The sequence below is a fragment of the Ambystoma mexicanum genome, chromosome 6p (genome assembly GCF_040938575.1).
Source record: "Ambystoma mexicanum isolate Mex_15411 chromosome 6p, UKY_AmexF1_1, whole genome shotgun sequence".
In the NCBI taxonomy this organism is placed as follows: domain Eukaryota; kingdom Metazoa; phylum Chordata; class Amphibia; order Caudata; family Ambystomatidae; genus Ambystoma; species Ambystoma mexicanum.
In genome coordinates, this window is record NC_090935.1 from 558,500,088 (window position 1) to 558,515,162 (window position 15,075).

At 45.4% G+C, this 15,075-nt stretch overlaps 1 protein-coding gene across 3 annotated transcripts in view; it reads left to right on the forward strand.

Moving 5' to 3' along the window:
* SREK1 (splicing regulatory glutamic acid and lysine rich protein 1) overlaps positions 1–15,075 on the forward strand; it is a 338,699-nt gene that overhangs the window by 207,085 nt on the left and 116,539 nt on the right. For all 3 annotated transcript variants that reach the window (XM_069627375.1, XM_069627376.1, XM_069627377.1), the window contains one exon: positions 9,499–9,660. In XM_069627375.1, the coding sequence (XP_069483476.1) occupies positions 9,499–9,660 (162 nt within the window). The remainder of the gene's footprint in view (positions 1–9,498; positions 9,661–15,075) is intronic.

Here is a 15,075-nt window from a genome sequence, read left to right on the forward strand (position 1 = left end):
TCCCCAATGTTATCCTATGGGAGTGAGTGAGTCTGGTGCCACAAGCGCCAAGTCTGACTCCAAGTGGGTCTTTGGAGGGATGGAGAGGCCCTTGATGGCGATGTAGGTGATCGTGGCCTGGCTCCAGCCTGACATCTTGGAGGGCTGGGGACATGAGGGGCAGGAATCATGACAATACCTAACCCCTCTGTTGGACACTGGGTTGGTCTTCAATTCCCTAAAGGTTCATCTGGCTGCACTGTCAGCCCACACCACAACAAAAGGTGTTGTGGTGGAAGATATCAGTGATTAAGGCCTTTATGGAAGGGGTTAAGGGGATTTATCCTCCCGTTTCTCACCCAGCTCCTGGGTGGGACCTAAATGTCGTTTCGACCAGGCTCATGGGAGCTCCCTTTGAGCCTATGCATAAAGTAAGTCTAAAAAAACCTGACTTCTGAAATGGTCTTCCTAGTGGCTATCACTTCTATCAGAAGGGTTAGCGAACTACAGGCACTTTCTGTTCTAGACCTCTTTGTTACAGTCCACAGCGATAAGGTAGTTCTGCGCAAGCATCCCAGATTTGCGCCCAAATTCATCTGGAGGTTCCATGTGAACCAATCGATTGAACTAACTACCTTTTTCCAGAATCCCACTAGCATGGCCGAAAAAAGCCTACACACACCGGATGTGCGCAGGGCAGTCATGTTCTACCTGGAAAGAACTAAACCATTGAGGAAAATAAAGCAATTTTTCGTTTCAGTGGTAGCTGGTAGAGCAGGGGATCCTGTCTCTAAATCCGCTATCTCAACGTGGATTGTCAAATGCATCACACTGTTTCTCTCTTGCTAAGAGAGAACTGCCCTTCAAGCCCTGGGCACACTCTACTCAAGGCACTGGGGCTTCCATAGCATTAATTACTAATGTTCCCCTTGAGTCGATTTGCAAGGCGGCAACCTGGTGTTCTGTACACACCTTTACAAAACACTATTGCCTAGACACTCACTCTAGGTCTGATTCTCAGGTGGGACCAGCAGTGTTAAGACATCTTTTCTCTACTGTTCCTTCTCACAACCCACCTCCAACTCTGTGTACTGCTCGCTAGTCAATGCACAGCATGTGATTCTAAGCAGATTAACAAGCATCAGAAGACCTGTATTACTTACCGTAATAGCATTTCTGATGATTGTATCTGCTTCGATTCACATGCGCCCGCCCTGCCTCCCTGCTCGGGCTGGAAGGAACATGGACATCTTACTACTCTGCCCTCGTGGCAGAAAAAATACAATCGGAGGGACCTCGGAGCGTGAGGGATTTTGGGTACACTGCACGTCAAGATAGGGATAGTGTTACACTCCTATGCCCAAGTCCCCTTTCGGTCCCCGAAAGACGAGATACAATACTCTGCGGTTAGCACTGGATGTCGGACTATATGCACAACATGTAAATCTAAGCAGATACAATCATCAGAAATGCTATTACGGTAAGTAATGCATGTCTTCCCAAAGTAAGTAAAGTGAAATTGACTTTACTAGTCTTTTAAATTCCTAGACCCAGCACACCCTATCTTACAATAGAGTGCTGGAGGGGTTACTGGAGTATCCCCTGTGTCTAGATATTCATATAGCAGTCAAATGCTACCCCTTCCCCTCAGAATGGCTGGTGGCAGTGGTTTTACAACGAACTACCATTTTTCCTGACCACAAACTATTCATAGCTTCGGTAACGTTAAATCGCGGGAGCCATGTTTTTCAAAATAGCGCTGAGCCTCCTTTGTTAAAATGGTCCCCGGTCTTCTTTTTTTGCCATTTCTTTCTTGAAAGGTCCTTCTAGAGTTTTTCTCTGCGTACCAAACCAGGTTTGATCTTTGTTCATTCGCCTTTGTCGGGCTTCAGGAGTGAAACCCGCCTCTGGCTCCAGAGTGTCTGGGGTAGGCAGGAAGTGAGGTAGATGGCCGAAACTCCCTGTGCTTAGTCTCCTAGGAGACCCAAATGCACTCTGTGGTGATTGGCTGTCTGACTGTCCGGAAAGGACAGCCACCCTGCTGGGTGAGTGACAGCTAGGCTGGAATGAATCGGAAAGAACTAAATAAAAGGTGAGTCTTTTGGCTTGGAAGGCAGAGTCGACCACTGGACGAAGGAACCGCAGAAGAGCTTGAAGAGGACGCCTGCTGCAACTCCTGGACCGTTGGTTTGCCCGGTGAAGCCCTGCTACAGTGACTACTTGCCAAGTTCGCATCGACAGAGAAGCCCTGCAAGGACGACTTCTCCCGTTGTGTTGGTAGGACCAATCAACTCCCAAGTAAGCCACCTGGACACCCATCTCGGAGCTGGTTCAATTTCCTCAGAGTTGCTGCAGGAAACCGTAGAGCCAGGGGGAGGGACACCAGATGTGTGCATTATTTGTAAGCTGGCCTCAAGCTTTTGGAAGATCCTCTGGACTCCCACAAAGCAGGACCGACCAAACCTGACCCCCCCTCAGATGAGTACGGGACCTCAGATGTGAGCAAAGTCCACCTTGACAGCCAGGAACCGCGCTTATTTCTATTTGCTGTACCACAAGGTGCTGAAATGCGAAACAGCCACTGAAAGTAAAGATTGCCAGTTGCCAGCTTTGACCGTGCCAGTGCAGGAGTCCCCCGATGTCCTCCCTCTTGTCTCCACGACTGAGGCCCCGGAACAGTGAGATCTGTTCCTGTGAAGCTCTGCTGAAGTCTTCAGCTGCATCTTTTCTTCTTTACCAAGGTACTGTAAAACACGTCTAAGAGAACTTAACTCTTGCTGTGGAAGTGCTTGTAACATCTGCAACTCACAAGCCTAATCAGCTTGTGGCCCTACAATTAATTCTTCTTTTCTTCAAAGACTCCTAAGAACTTGTGCAAAGACTTTTCCATTACTTACCAGAAGTGCTTTATCCTATCCAAGACTTTTGCCCATTGACTTTGGCTTAGCCTGTTGAATTGAATGACTCTTCTAGTGAACTCTAAAAGTAAATGCCTTGCTTAGAGATATTTGTAATTTCTTGTGTTCTAGTAATCTTTGCCTTTTACCAACTTTTTAAGAGTATTGTGCCAACAGTAAGATATTAATGTCCCCAGCATGCTTGTTACTGAAGTCACCTGTGGGTGTAGGTAGTGTCTGTGGGCCATCCCAAAAGGGTCTTGTCTGATTCAGAAACTCAGAGTGTACAGTATTGAAGTATATTTGTGTTACTATTCTATTGCTCGCTTCTGAAGAAGACGTTATAACTGACTGATAAATTGTTTATGCAAGAAACCTGGAGTGTAAGAGTTTATTTGAATACCTGTAACTGTGAATATTTGTGTAACTCCACTACAGCACACATCTCCCCTCTTGAGATAAGCCTGGCTGCTCAAAAACACGCTACCAAAACTGTGTAGTACAAGCTTATATAAAGGTTGGGTTGCCTATACCTGTAGTCATAGTTGCTTGTAGTGTTGCCAGAGGGTACTGCATTCAAACTGTGTCTAACACTGGTGGCAGGCGGTCAGGATGTATTGTAGAGTTGTTACATTGAGAATTTGCTTTACTTTTGTTCAACTAAAAACCTTCACAAAGCTAAGCTTCACTAGAAAAGCAATTGTAACAGGCGGGATATGGACAACTTCAGACAGGAAGCCCTGATCATTTTGACAGTAGAGCAACTGAAAGAAATGTGCAAAGTGAGGTCTGTCCCTGTTAAAGGAAAGAAAAAAGAACTAATTGTAAGATTGTTAGAAAATCGAAGTCTGGGTAGTAGATCTGTCGCACATACTATACCAGAAAATGTGGAAAATGATGAGGATGATAATGATTCAGAGTCTAACTCTAATATTGTTGAAGAGTTGGAGGAGTCTCGGGAAGAGAGCCCCGCTTTACCTCAACAACTCTTAGGCCTCAACCTTTAGCCACAGGGACCCTACCAGATCCAGTACTGAGTCCAGAATTTGCCTCTCTTGAAAAATGAGACTTGAAAGTTAGTTTAAAAAAATAACAAATCCAAGCTGAAGCCAAACATCATGATCTCAAAAGCTCTTGAAATAAGGAAATTGAATATGTTTCTATCCCAGAGTCTTCTAGATCTTCCAGTCCTAGGAGACCTTGCATCCCTAAGGAAGCTGTGATTATGTATGAGGTGAAGGTTGATAATTTGTGTTTGTTGGGTACTTTTGAATATAACTATGGGATTCAGGGTTTCACAGGGAATCGGTTGATTCCTTGGCTTTTGTCTAAGGTCCCCCAGGTTACAACTGATGCTGTAATGGAGGTGGGGGAATTTGAAAGATTGGAGTATGAAAATGTGAAGCTAGCTTTTATAGCTAGATTTGGGAAAACTCCTTCCCAGTACCTTAAGAGGTTTAGGACCCTCAAAAAAAAGTTATGGTGCCCTTTGGGCTACCTGGGTGTGTGAATGTTTGAAAAACTTAGATGGTTGGGTTAAGAGTTATAAGTGAACTCTTTTGAAGGAATGAGATATGGTTTCTTTTGTTTGTTTTTTTAAATCTATTTTTGATGCCTGGTCTCCTGAGCTGAGACAGCACTTGGCTGACTCTAATCCCAACAAGTTAGCAAGAGCAGCTGTCATATGGGTGGCCAACATGGCCACTCATAATAATTCTGGGGCCAAAAGGAGGAGGGAAAGCAACACAACAGTGAGAATAAAGATATCTCTAACTCCAACCAACCAGAAGCGGCCCCCAAACCACATAAGGGTAAATCCCATGGGAAACCTGGTAGGGCTAGTGAACCCTCTGGTGCCAAACCAGAGGGAGGTCAGCAGAACTCCCCCTCCCCCATTCCAGAGAACATTTGGTAAATGCTAAGCTGTGGGTCTGTAGACCATCTGAAAGGAGATGCCAGGTGTTAGGCAACGTTAGTATGCAGTACCCTTTGGGAACACTACACACAACTATGACTACAGGTGTAAGCAAACCGACCTTTGGTATAAGTCTGTACTACACAGTTTTGGTAGCGTGTGGAGCAGCCAGGCTTATCTCAAGAGGGGAATGTGAGCAGTAATGATGTTAGAGGTTTACAATCACAGGTGTTCAAATAAACTCTTGTACTCAAGGTGTCTTGGATAAATACCTATTAATTTATCAGTCAGTTATAAAACATTCATTAGAAGGAGGCAATTGTATAATAAAACACAAATATACTTCAATACTTTTCAAGAGGAGTAAAAGGCAAAGGTTATCAGAACATAAAAGATTACAATTAATTTTCGACAGTGCAAATAGTTTGAGTTCACTAGAAGAGTCAATTCAATAGGCTAGGCCAAAGTCAATGGGCTCAAGTCTTGGAAAGGTTAAAGCTGTTCTGGTAATTAAACGGAAAAGTCTCTGCACAAGTTCTTGGAAGTAGTTTGTAAAAAGGAGAAATCCTATATTGGATGACAAGCTGATTAGGCCTGCGAGTTGCAAAGGTTTCAAGCACTTTCACTGTGAGCAGTAAGTTCTGTCTAGTTTTACAATACCTTACAATGAAGAAAAAGATGCATCTGATGACTTCTGTTCCTGGCAGTTCCTGCAGATCTCGCTATTCCTGGTCCTCAGTCGTGGGGACAAGAGGGAGGACGTCGGGGGACTCCTGCACTGGGACGGTTAACAGCTTGCAACTGGCAAACTTCAATTTCAGTGGCTGTTTCGCGTTTCAGCTACCGCACTGTCAACAATGCTGGTCCTGGCTGTCAATGTGGACTGTCCTTGCTTCTGAGGTCCCACACTCAGCTGAGGGTGGCCAGGCTCGGTCGGTCCGACGTCGTGGAAGTCCGGGGGGTGGGGGGATCTTCCAAACGCTTTCGGCCAGCTTACAAGTAATGCACACAATCTGCTGTCCCTCTCCCTGGCTCTGCGGTTTCCTGCAGCACACTGAGGAAATGCAACCAGCTCCGAGATGGGTGTCCAGGAGGCTTACTTGGGAGTTGATTGGTCCTACCAACTCAAAGGGAGAAGTCGTCCTTTGCAGGGCTTCTCTGTCGATGTGAACTTGATGATTCGGACCTGCAGCAGGGCTACACCGGGCAAACCAATGGTCCAGGATTTGCAGCAGCCATCCTAACCAAGCTCCTCTTCGGTTCCTTCGTTCAGTGGTCGACTCTGCCTTCCAAGCCAAGAGACTCTCCTTTTATTAAGTTCTCTCCCATTCTTTCCAGCCTAGCTGCCACTCACCCAGCAGGGTGGCTGTCCTTGCCAGAAAATGAGCCAGCCAATCACGCCAGAGTGCTTTTCGGTCTCCTAGGAGACTAAGCACAGGGAGTTTCGGGCACCTCCCTCACTTCCTGCCCACCCCAGACACTCAGACGCCAGAGGCGATCTTCAGTCCTGAAGCCCGCCAAAGGCATATTAACAAAGGAACCAAACCTAGTTTGGCGTGCATAGACAAACACTAGAAGGACCTTTACATAAAGAAATGGCAAAAAAAGAAGACCGGGACCTGTTGAAACAAAGGGGGCTCCGACGCCATTTTGAAAAACATGGCTGCCAAGATTCTTAGCTACCAGTGTTCGCGGTCGGGAAAAATCAGGGTAGTTAGTTGTAAAACCACTGCCACCAGCCATTTCGATAGGAAAGGGCAGCATTTGACTGCTACTTGAATTTCTAGACATGGGGGATACTAGGTATCCCCTCCAGCACTCTTATTGTAAGGTAGTGTGTGCTGGGTCTAGGAATTTAAAAAGACTAGTAAAGTCAATTTAACTTCGCATTCTCTGGAAAACAGTAGTTTTATACCAGAGAAGGTATTTAAACTTTGGGACAGCCTAAAAGGCTTCCCTGTGTCACTGCACTTAGGGTGTTGCATGACGCACATGAAAAGATATCTAAACCCCATAATCAAAGAACACGAGTAAACACACATCAAAATACATGAGAGAGTGGGGAAAAAAGGCTCCCCCCCCCCCCCCCCCCCCCCCCCAGGTAAAAAAATCAAGTCCTCAAAATCCATGAAAGTTGCTGGGGGGTCTCTAAGGTGAAGGGAATTAGCACATTTATGAGAATTCTTCCTAACAGGCTTCACTCGTGAATCCTCCCAAAGGCAAAGCAAACAAAGGGACCAAACCTGGTTTGGCGCACAGAGTAAATCTCAAGAAGCACCTTTCCACAAAGAAATGGGGGGGAAAAGACTGGGGCCATTTTGACAATTACATCCTTTGGTGCTTTACTGCAACTGCGAACGCCGCCTGCAATAAATGCACACCAGGGTAGTTAAAAGTAAACCACTGCCACCAGGCATTCATCGAGGAAAGGGTAACAAAACATTGTTACATTAGAAGCTAGACAAAGGGGATACTAAATAGCCACTCCAACACCCTATTGTAAGATAGTGTCGGCTGGGTCTAGAAAGTTACAAATGTAAGTAAAGTCAATTTCACTTTACTGCTCTGGGAAACCAGTAGTTTATCCCAGAGAATGTATTTAAACCATTGGGAAACCTGGAAGACTTCCTTGTGTCACTGCACTGAACGTGCTGTATGACACAATGTAAAAGATGATACCTCTGGCATTTGTCATACTCTATAACCAAAAGAAAGAGTGTTCAAAATCACATTAAAATACATGATAGAGTGGGGAAAAAGGGTCTCTCTCTCCATGTTAAAACATCAAGTCCTCAAAATCCAGCAAAGTTGCTGGGGGTCTCTAAAGTAGAGGGAATTGGCGCATTTCTGAGAATACTCCCCAACGGCCATCCAGAGGACGCTGCAGAAGCAGGGAACCTTCATCCAGATTCCCCTCACCAGAGTTCAGGACCAAGGGATCAAGCAACTTACAACCAGAGTGGTTTGTTGTTCTTTGGCGCTGAGAGAAAGGCAGCTGAACCAAGGAGAATCCATTGCTGATGAGCCCTTCTCTCGAGTGCTGCTGCAGGAGTCCACCAAATGTCCTCCCTTTCGTCACCACAACCAAGGGTCTGCTACACTACAACAGGAAGGCATCCAGCTTGAACCAATTCTTCAATTCACAGGTACTGTGGGGCTTTGGGTACATCTACCTTTTGCCAATATTAGTGCTTCCTAGCTTTGGGGGGGGGGTGGGGAGTGGGAGTACTATTTTAAACCCTTTTGAGTTTACCTCAACTCAACTGCACTGGCCTCCCACCTTGTCCTTCAAGGTGGCTCCTCTTGATCGTCTGATTTTTCTACTGAACTACTGACCATTTTAAAAACATTTTCTAAGAAGAGAGCCTCAGAACATTGAACTAGCCCATTGACTTTGGCTGTCCTTGTCCCTAAAGGCTTCCTTCTGAACCTATTGGCTTTGGCACTGCTTGTTCCCTTACAGGTTTTAATTTTTCAACACTATTATTCCTGGCATAAAAGACTGCTGACCTCCCACTGAGAGAATCTGTTTTTCTACTTACAAAGTATGTTCTGATCGAACTTTAACTTTTCCCTACTTGAAACTCAATATTGATATGGTGATCACAAATGATTAACACTGACCTCAAATGACGTCATTCAGTGTGCTGTAATATGTAGAACATAAGTCTACTCACCTACTTTATTGCTCTTGAACTGACTCCTAACTTTGGGATTAATGTTACTATTAGTTGCTACTTTTTTAAAGATGATATAAATGTCCGTGTGTGTGTGTATATATATATTTATACTATAACTACCTGTGTAAGTGTTTACTTGGATACCTGTATTTATTTTCATTGTACAGCTCTACAGCTCACCTTACCCCTCTTAAGATGAGCCTTGCTGCTCAGTCACACTACCAAATTGTGTGATAAAGGCCTATATTGAAAGGTTGGTTACCTAATAACAAGAGAGAAGTCTTGTAAAGTCCCTTACCAGTTGGACTCTACAAATTTATACCTATCAATTAGTTCTATATAACCCTTTCTCAGCGTTTCTTTGGCCTAGGTGTCTCCTTTGTACCATCTACACCCCTTTCACCCTCCTAAACTAAGCCTATCTGTTGAGCAATTGCTACCAACAAAACGTGTGGGGTTCGGGCCTATACCCTGTGTCCTTAGTGTGAGTCTTCTAAAGTCTTACCTGTTGGTGGACTTTTGTGAAACTCCCAAACACATAGGTTGATTGGGTCATTTTGCCCTCAGTTCTATAGGTAAAGGCACTTTAGCTAAAGGATAGGTACACTGCAAACATGTTGTGTATACAGGATTTTGCATGGTGGAAAGTCTAATGACTTGACCCTAGTTAGCCTGGTACACTGAAGTGGTTTCACATATTTCTGCACCCACACTTTCACCTTTGGAGGGATTTTGCTGCTCCTTTTCACATTATAATTATACCTGGCCACACAGCAATCTAAAACATGTAGTTACCTTCACAGGCGAGGCAAGGGTGCATAGGCTCACCGGGAAATCTCCAGATATCTCTGCAGGCCTATTAGGCCTATAAATGTTGTTGCCGGTCAGTATTATCCTAATTCTACCTTTTCAGCAAGCACAGGTGCAGTTGCTGATTTCAAAACTGTTTTTAAAATTCATTTTAACCTGCTATATACAAGTATTTGTTTTACTCTGAAAGTAAATTAAAGTTTTGATATTTTTACAGGAGCCGATCTCGTGATAAGTCTCGCGATAGATCTCGCAATAGGTCCCGAAACAGATCATCCAACCGATCACATTCTAGACTCAAAGAGAAACGTAGGTCCAGAAGTCCCCCGAGGAAGCGCTCCCGATCAAAAGAAAGGCATAGGTCAAGAAGTCGGTCACGGTAGGTGTATTTTTTTTCTTCTTTGCTTCAAAGGTATTAAAGCAGTGTTCAATTTTTTTGAGTCGTTTTCCTAATTTAGGGTCCCCTAAACGTTTTGCTGGCTACTGTTGGTTGAAAAGTTATTGCCTTATACTTTAATCCCCCAGCCTCAGCAAACCCTTTTTCTGATGAGCTGCATTGCTAGTCCTTTTGGCTAATCGTGCAGTGGTGTTATTTTTTTGCATCCTGTTTTAGTTTTAAGGTTATAGGGAGTAAGCTGGTGGCAGCAGTAAAATTCTGTTGGCTACACCGCTGCTGTTCTTTTTACAGCATGATTAGCCAGAAACACCCTGTTATAGAAGCTTTTCGTTTCTATGCTAAATCCTGCTCACTTGTTAGAGCCCCAGACCTTTTTGATGGACTTAATGATAATTTTCCTGAATGAGCGCAAATTCCCACACTCACCCGCTCTCCATAGTGTATTTTGGAAGATAAACTTCCCTATGCCTTTAGTCGTCATTGCAGCACACAGCACTTTGTGCAGTGTTGCTGGGTGCTCTTGGGGCTTCCTTTTTTATTTTCTGTTGATTTACCTTGGGTGAACTACTGCTCCCAAGGGTAGAGTGGGATTTCCATCCCCTTTAGATTTTGTGAGACTAGCACATCAACCTTATTTGGAGTGCTGGGGAAATGCGTGGTATGCCCTTTCTCACTGCTGACCAAGTAACGTTTCTGTGACAAGCTAACTCTATGGCTGGTTGCAGTGGATATATACTTCAATGACTTGGGTTAATATTACACACAGGCTGTCAAACCAGCCACTGTGATGCACAGAAGGGTCACCATTCTCTTAGAATGGTGGCTTCTTTCTTTTTCTGCCATTTTTAGTGTGCTTGTCATTTCTTGGATGATCTTCTGCTGTCCTAGGTGGGGGAGGTCCTGGTTGGCTTTGTCTTCGGTGGGATCCCTTTGTGTTTCCCACTGAGGCTCCAGAGTATCTGTGAAGACAGGAAGTGAGGGAGGAGTCTGAAACTCTGCAGCACTTTGTATTCTGGTGTGCCTGGAAGGAACCAGTTCCTACTGGGGAGCTGGCTGTCCTGATTGGATAGTCACCCACCCCTTTCTGTAAACTGCCGGGATTGTTTGCAGAAGTTGTGAGTTTATTGGGTAAGATTTTCATAGCAATGATGAATCTTCCTGACCTGTCAACCCCAGAAATGTTTGCTTTACTGGTGGATTATTTTTTACACCTCAGTGAGTGGGAGCCCTTTTCCACACTCCGTCTTTTATTCTTTTTATGGGTGTAATTTTTTGGACTCTCCATAGTGTCTTTTTAATTCTCTCCTCTTTGACAACTTTTGGCACATACCGCTTATATTATAGTTGCTGGGTTGCCCTTTGGGCCCCCCTTTCAACTTTCTCTGGCTAACTGTTAGGGGGACATCTCAGGAATGTGCTAATTCCCTCTACCTTGGAGACCCCTCAGCAACTTTGCTGGATTTTTTGGACTTGCTTTTTTTTTACCTGGGTAAAGTGAGACCCATTTTCCCCACTCTCTCGTGTTTTAATGTGATTTTGTACAGTTTCTTTTTGTTGTGGAGTCCGACAAACTCATAGGCATCATCTTTTACATTGTGTCACACAGCACCTTCAGTGCAGTGACACAGGGAAGTCTTTCAGATTTCCCAAAGGTTTAAGTATCTTCTCTGGGATAAACTACTGTTTCCCAGAGCAGTAAAGTGAAATTGACTTTACTTACAATTGTAACTTTCTATACCCAGCACACACTATCTTACAATATGGTGCTGGAGGGGTTACTTAGTATCCCATTTGTCTAGCTTCTCATGTAACATTTTTATGTTACCCTTTCCTCACTGAATGGCTGGTGCCAGTGGTTTCCTTTCACTACCATTATACGATTGTACCGCGGGCTGCGTTCGGAGCCACAGTAAAGCACCAATGGGTGGCATTTTTGTCAAAATGGCCCGGGCGTCTTTTATCACAATTGTGGAAAGGTCATTCTTGAGATTTACTCTGAGTGCCGAACCAGGTTTGGTCCCTTTGTTAATTTTGCGTTTGGCGGGATTCAAAAGTGAAACCTGCCTCTGGCTCCAGGGTGTCTGGCGGGGGAAGGAAGCTCGGGAAGTGCCCGAAACTCCCTGTGCTTAGTTTCCTAGTAGACAGGAATGCTGGGGGACCGACAGCTGGACTGGAATTAATGGGAGCAAGCTGCATAAAAGGCAAGGCTTTTTGGCTTAGAAGGCGGGGTCGACCACTGGACGAAGGAATCCGAATAACTTGAAGACGCCTGTTGCAACTCCTGGACCGTTGGTTTGCCCGGTGAAGCCCTGCTGCTGTGCTGAAACTCCAAATTCGTATCGACAGAGAAGCTCCCGCAAGGCCGACGTCTCCCTTGGAGTTGGTAGGACCAATCAAGTAAGCCACCTGGACATCCTCTCAAAGCTGGTCGAGTATCCACTGCAGTCGCTGCTGGAACCGGATAGCCAGGGAGAGGAACACCGATTTGTGTGCCTTGCTTTTAAGTTGGCCAAGGGCTCCAGGAAGATCCTCCGGACTCCCAGGAAGCAGAACTGACCAAGCCTGAGCCCCCTCAAGAGTGTGGGACCCTAGATGCAAGGAAAGCCCATCTGAACAGCCAGGAACCACAGTGTTGATATTTGCAGTAGACGTGAGCAGCTGAAACACCAAATGCCACTTGTTTCAAGTTTGCCGGTTGCGAGCTGTGACCATCCCATTGCAGTGCAGGAGTCCCCAGAAGTCCTCCATCTTGTCCCCACGACTGAGGCCCAGGAACAGTGAGATCTGCAGAGCTGAACAGGAACAGAAGCCATCTGCTGCACTTTCTTCAATTTAAAGGTAATGTAAAGTCTAAGAGAACTTGCCTCTTGTTGTGTAGCCACTTGTCCTCGTTGGAGACTGTCTTGGTTGCATGTGTAGAGTTGCTGTCAGCTTCTTCACTTAACAAGCCTAATCAGCTTGTGGCCCTATTTTGATTTTCTTCTATTCTACCAAGACTTTTCAAACATTGCATAAGACTCTCTTCTTACCTGCAAGAAATGCTTCAGTTCACCTCGACTTTTACTAACTTAACATTGCCTGTCCTAAGCTCCCTGAATGACTTCTCTCTTCTGCTTATGTGTTTCGCCTTCCTTCCAGGAAAGGGTTAACTGACTTTGCATTGGGGGGGTTATATTGAAAGTACTTACCTGCTTAAGAATAACTGTTTATTCTGAACTCTCTTCTCTTTAACACTACTCCTAAGAATATTCTAAATGCAACAGTGCTTTCTGATGCTTGGTAATCTGCTTAGAATCACATGCTGTGCATATGGTCCGACATCCTGTGGTAACCGCAGAGTATTGCATCTTATCGAGGATCGAAAGGGGACGTCGGCATAGGCGTGTCTGTAACACTATCCCTAATGTGACGTGTACTGTACCCAAAATCCCTCAAGAGCCGAGGTCCCTCAACTTGTTTATTTCTGCCAAGATTACTGGTCGCCCTAATGTGGAGTTCTTGCATAGAGATAGCGTTATTGTCATATTTATCGACTTTGTCGTTATTCCTGTGAAACCACGCCGGTGACTGCCGCAGACTTTCGATGCCTGTTGATCCAAGCGGCGCTGCCGTCCACGTGGCCGGGCCTTCTGGCCGGCCTATACAGTAGGGAGAGTTAGGGTCAGGGTGTCCATATTCTTTACAAGTATGCCTTTCCTTTTTCACCCTCTGTGCTCCCTTGGTTTAGTCATCGCTGTACCTGTCTTTTGCTATGGAAAACACACCATTTAGATTTTGTCCCTCGTGTAGGGCCAAATATCCTTGGAAAGACAAGCACTCTCAGTGCAACAATTTTCTTCCCCCTCTGTTAGGGAGAATTCTCATACATGTGCTAATTTCCTTCACCTTAGAGACCCCAGCAACTTTGCTGGATTTTGAGGACTTGATTTTTTACCTGGAGTGCGTGAGCCTTTTTTCCCACTCTCTCATGTATTTTGATGTTTGTTTTACTCGTGTTCTTTGATTGTGGTGCTTTAGACAACTCCATAGGCATCATCTTTTCATCTGTGTCACACAGCACCCTCAGTGCAGTGACACAGGGAAGTCTTTCAGGCTGTCTCAAGGTTTAAATGCCTTCTCTGGGATAAACTGTTTCCCAGAGAATGCAAAGTGAAATTGACTTTACTAGCCTTCCAAATATCTAGATCCAGCACACACTATTTTACAATAGAGTGCTGGAGGGGTTGCTTGGTATTCCCGATGTCTAGAAACTCATGTAGCAGTCAAATGCTACCCTTTCCTCTCGAAATGGCTGGTGGCAGTGGTTTTACAACGAACTACCATGATTTTTCCCGACCGCGAACACCGGTAGCGTTAAATCGCTGGAGCCATGTTTTTCAAGATGGCGTCTGAGCCTCCTTTGTTTAAACGGGTCCCGGTATTCTCTTTTTCGCCATTTCTTTTTGGAAAGGTCCTTCTAGAGTTTGTCTCTGTGCACCAAACCATGTTTGGCCCCTTTGTTCCTACGCCTTTGGTGGGCTTCAGGACTGAAGACCACTTCTGCGCCAGTGTGTCTGGGGTGGGCAGGAAGTGAGAGAGTTGCCTGAAACTCTGTGCTTAATCTCCTCGGAGACCCAAATGCACGCTGGCGTGATTGGCTGGCTGACTGTCTGGCAAGGACAGCCACTCTGCTGGGTGAGTGGCAGCTAGGCTGGAATGAATGGGAGAAAACTGTTTAAAAGGCAAGTCTCTTGGCTTGGAAGGCAGAGTTGACCACTGGAACGAAAGAACCGAAGACGAGCTGGAAGAGGACGGCTGCTGCAACTCCTGGACCGTTGGTTTGCCCGGTGAAGCCCTGCTGCAGGTCCGAATCGCCAAGTTCATCTCGACAGAGAAGCCCTTCAAGGACGACTTCTCCTTTTGAGATGGTGGGACCAATCAACTCGTAAGCCGCCTGGATACCATTCTCAGAGCAGATTGCATTTTCCTCAGAGTGCTGCAGGAAACAGAATAGCCAGGGAGAAGGACACACGTTTGTATGCTCAACTACAGTTACCTGAATGAAGATTTGCCTTTGCCAGCTTTTCCGACCAGTCCCCGTGCAGGGCCGGAGTCCCATGACGTCGTCCCTCTTGTCCACACGACTGAGGCTCAGGAACAGCGAGATCTGCCAGGAACAGACGTCTTCAGCTGCATCTTTTTGGCCAAAAAACGACCGGGGCTTGTTTAAACAAAGGAGCTGAAGGCGCCATCTTGAAACACGCTACCGGTGTTCACGTCAGGAAAATCATGGTAATTTGTAAAACCACTGGCACTAGCATTTCGATGGAAAAGGGTAGCATTTTGAGTGCTACATGAGTTTCTAGATACAGGATACTAGGTAACCCTTCCAGCACTCTATAGAAATATAGTGTGTGC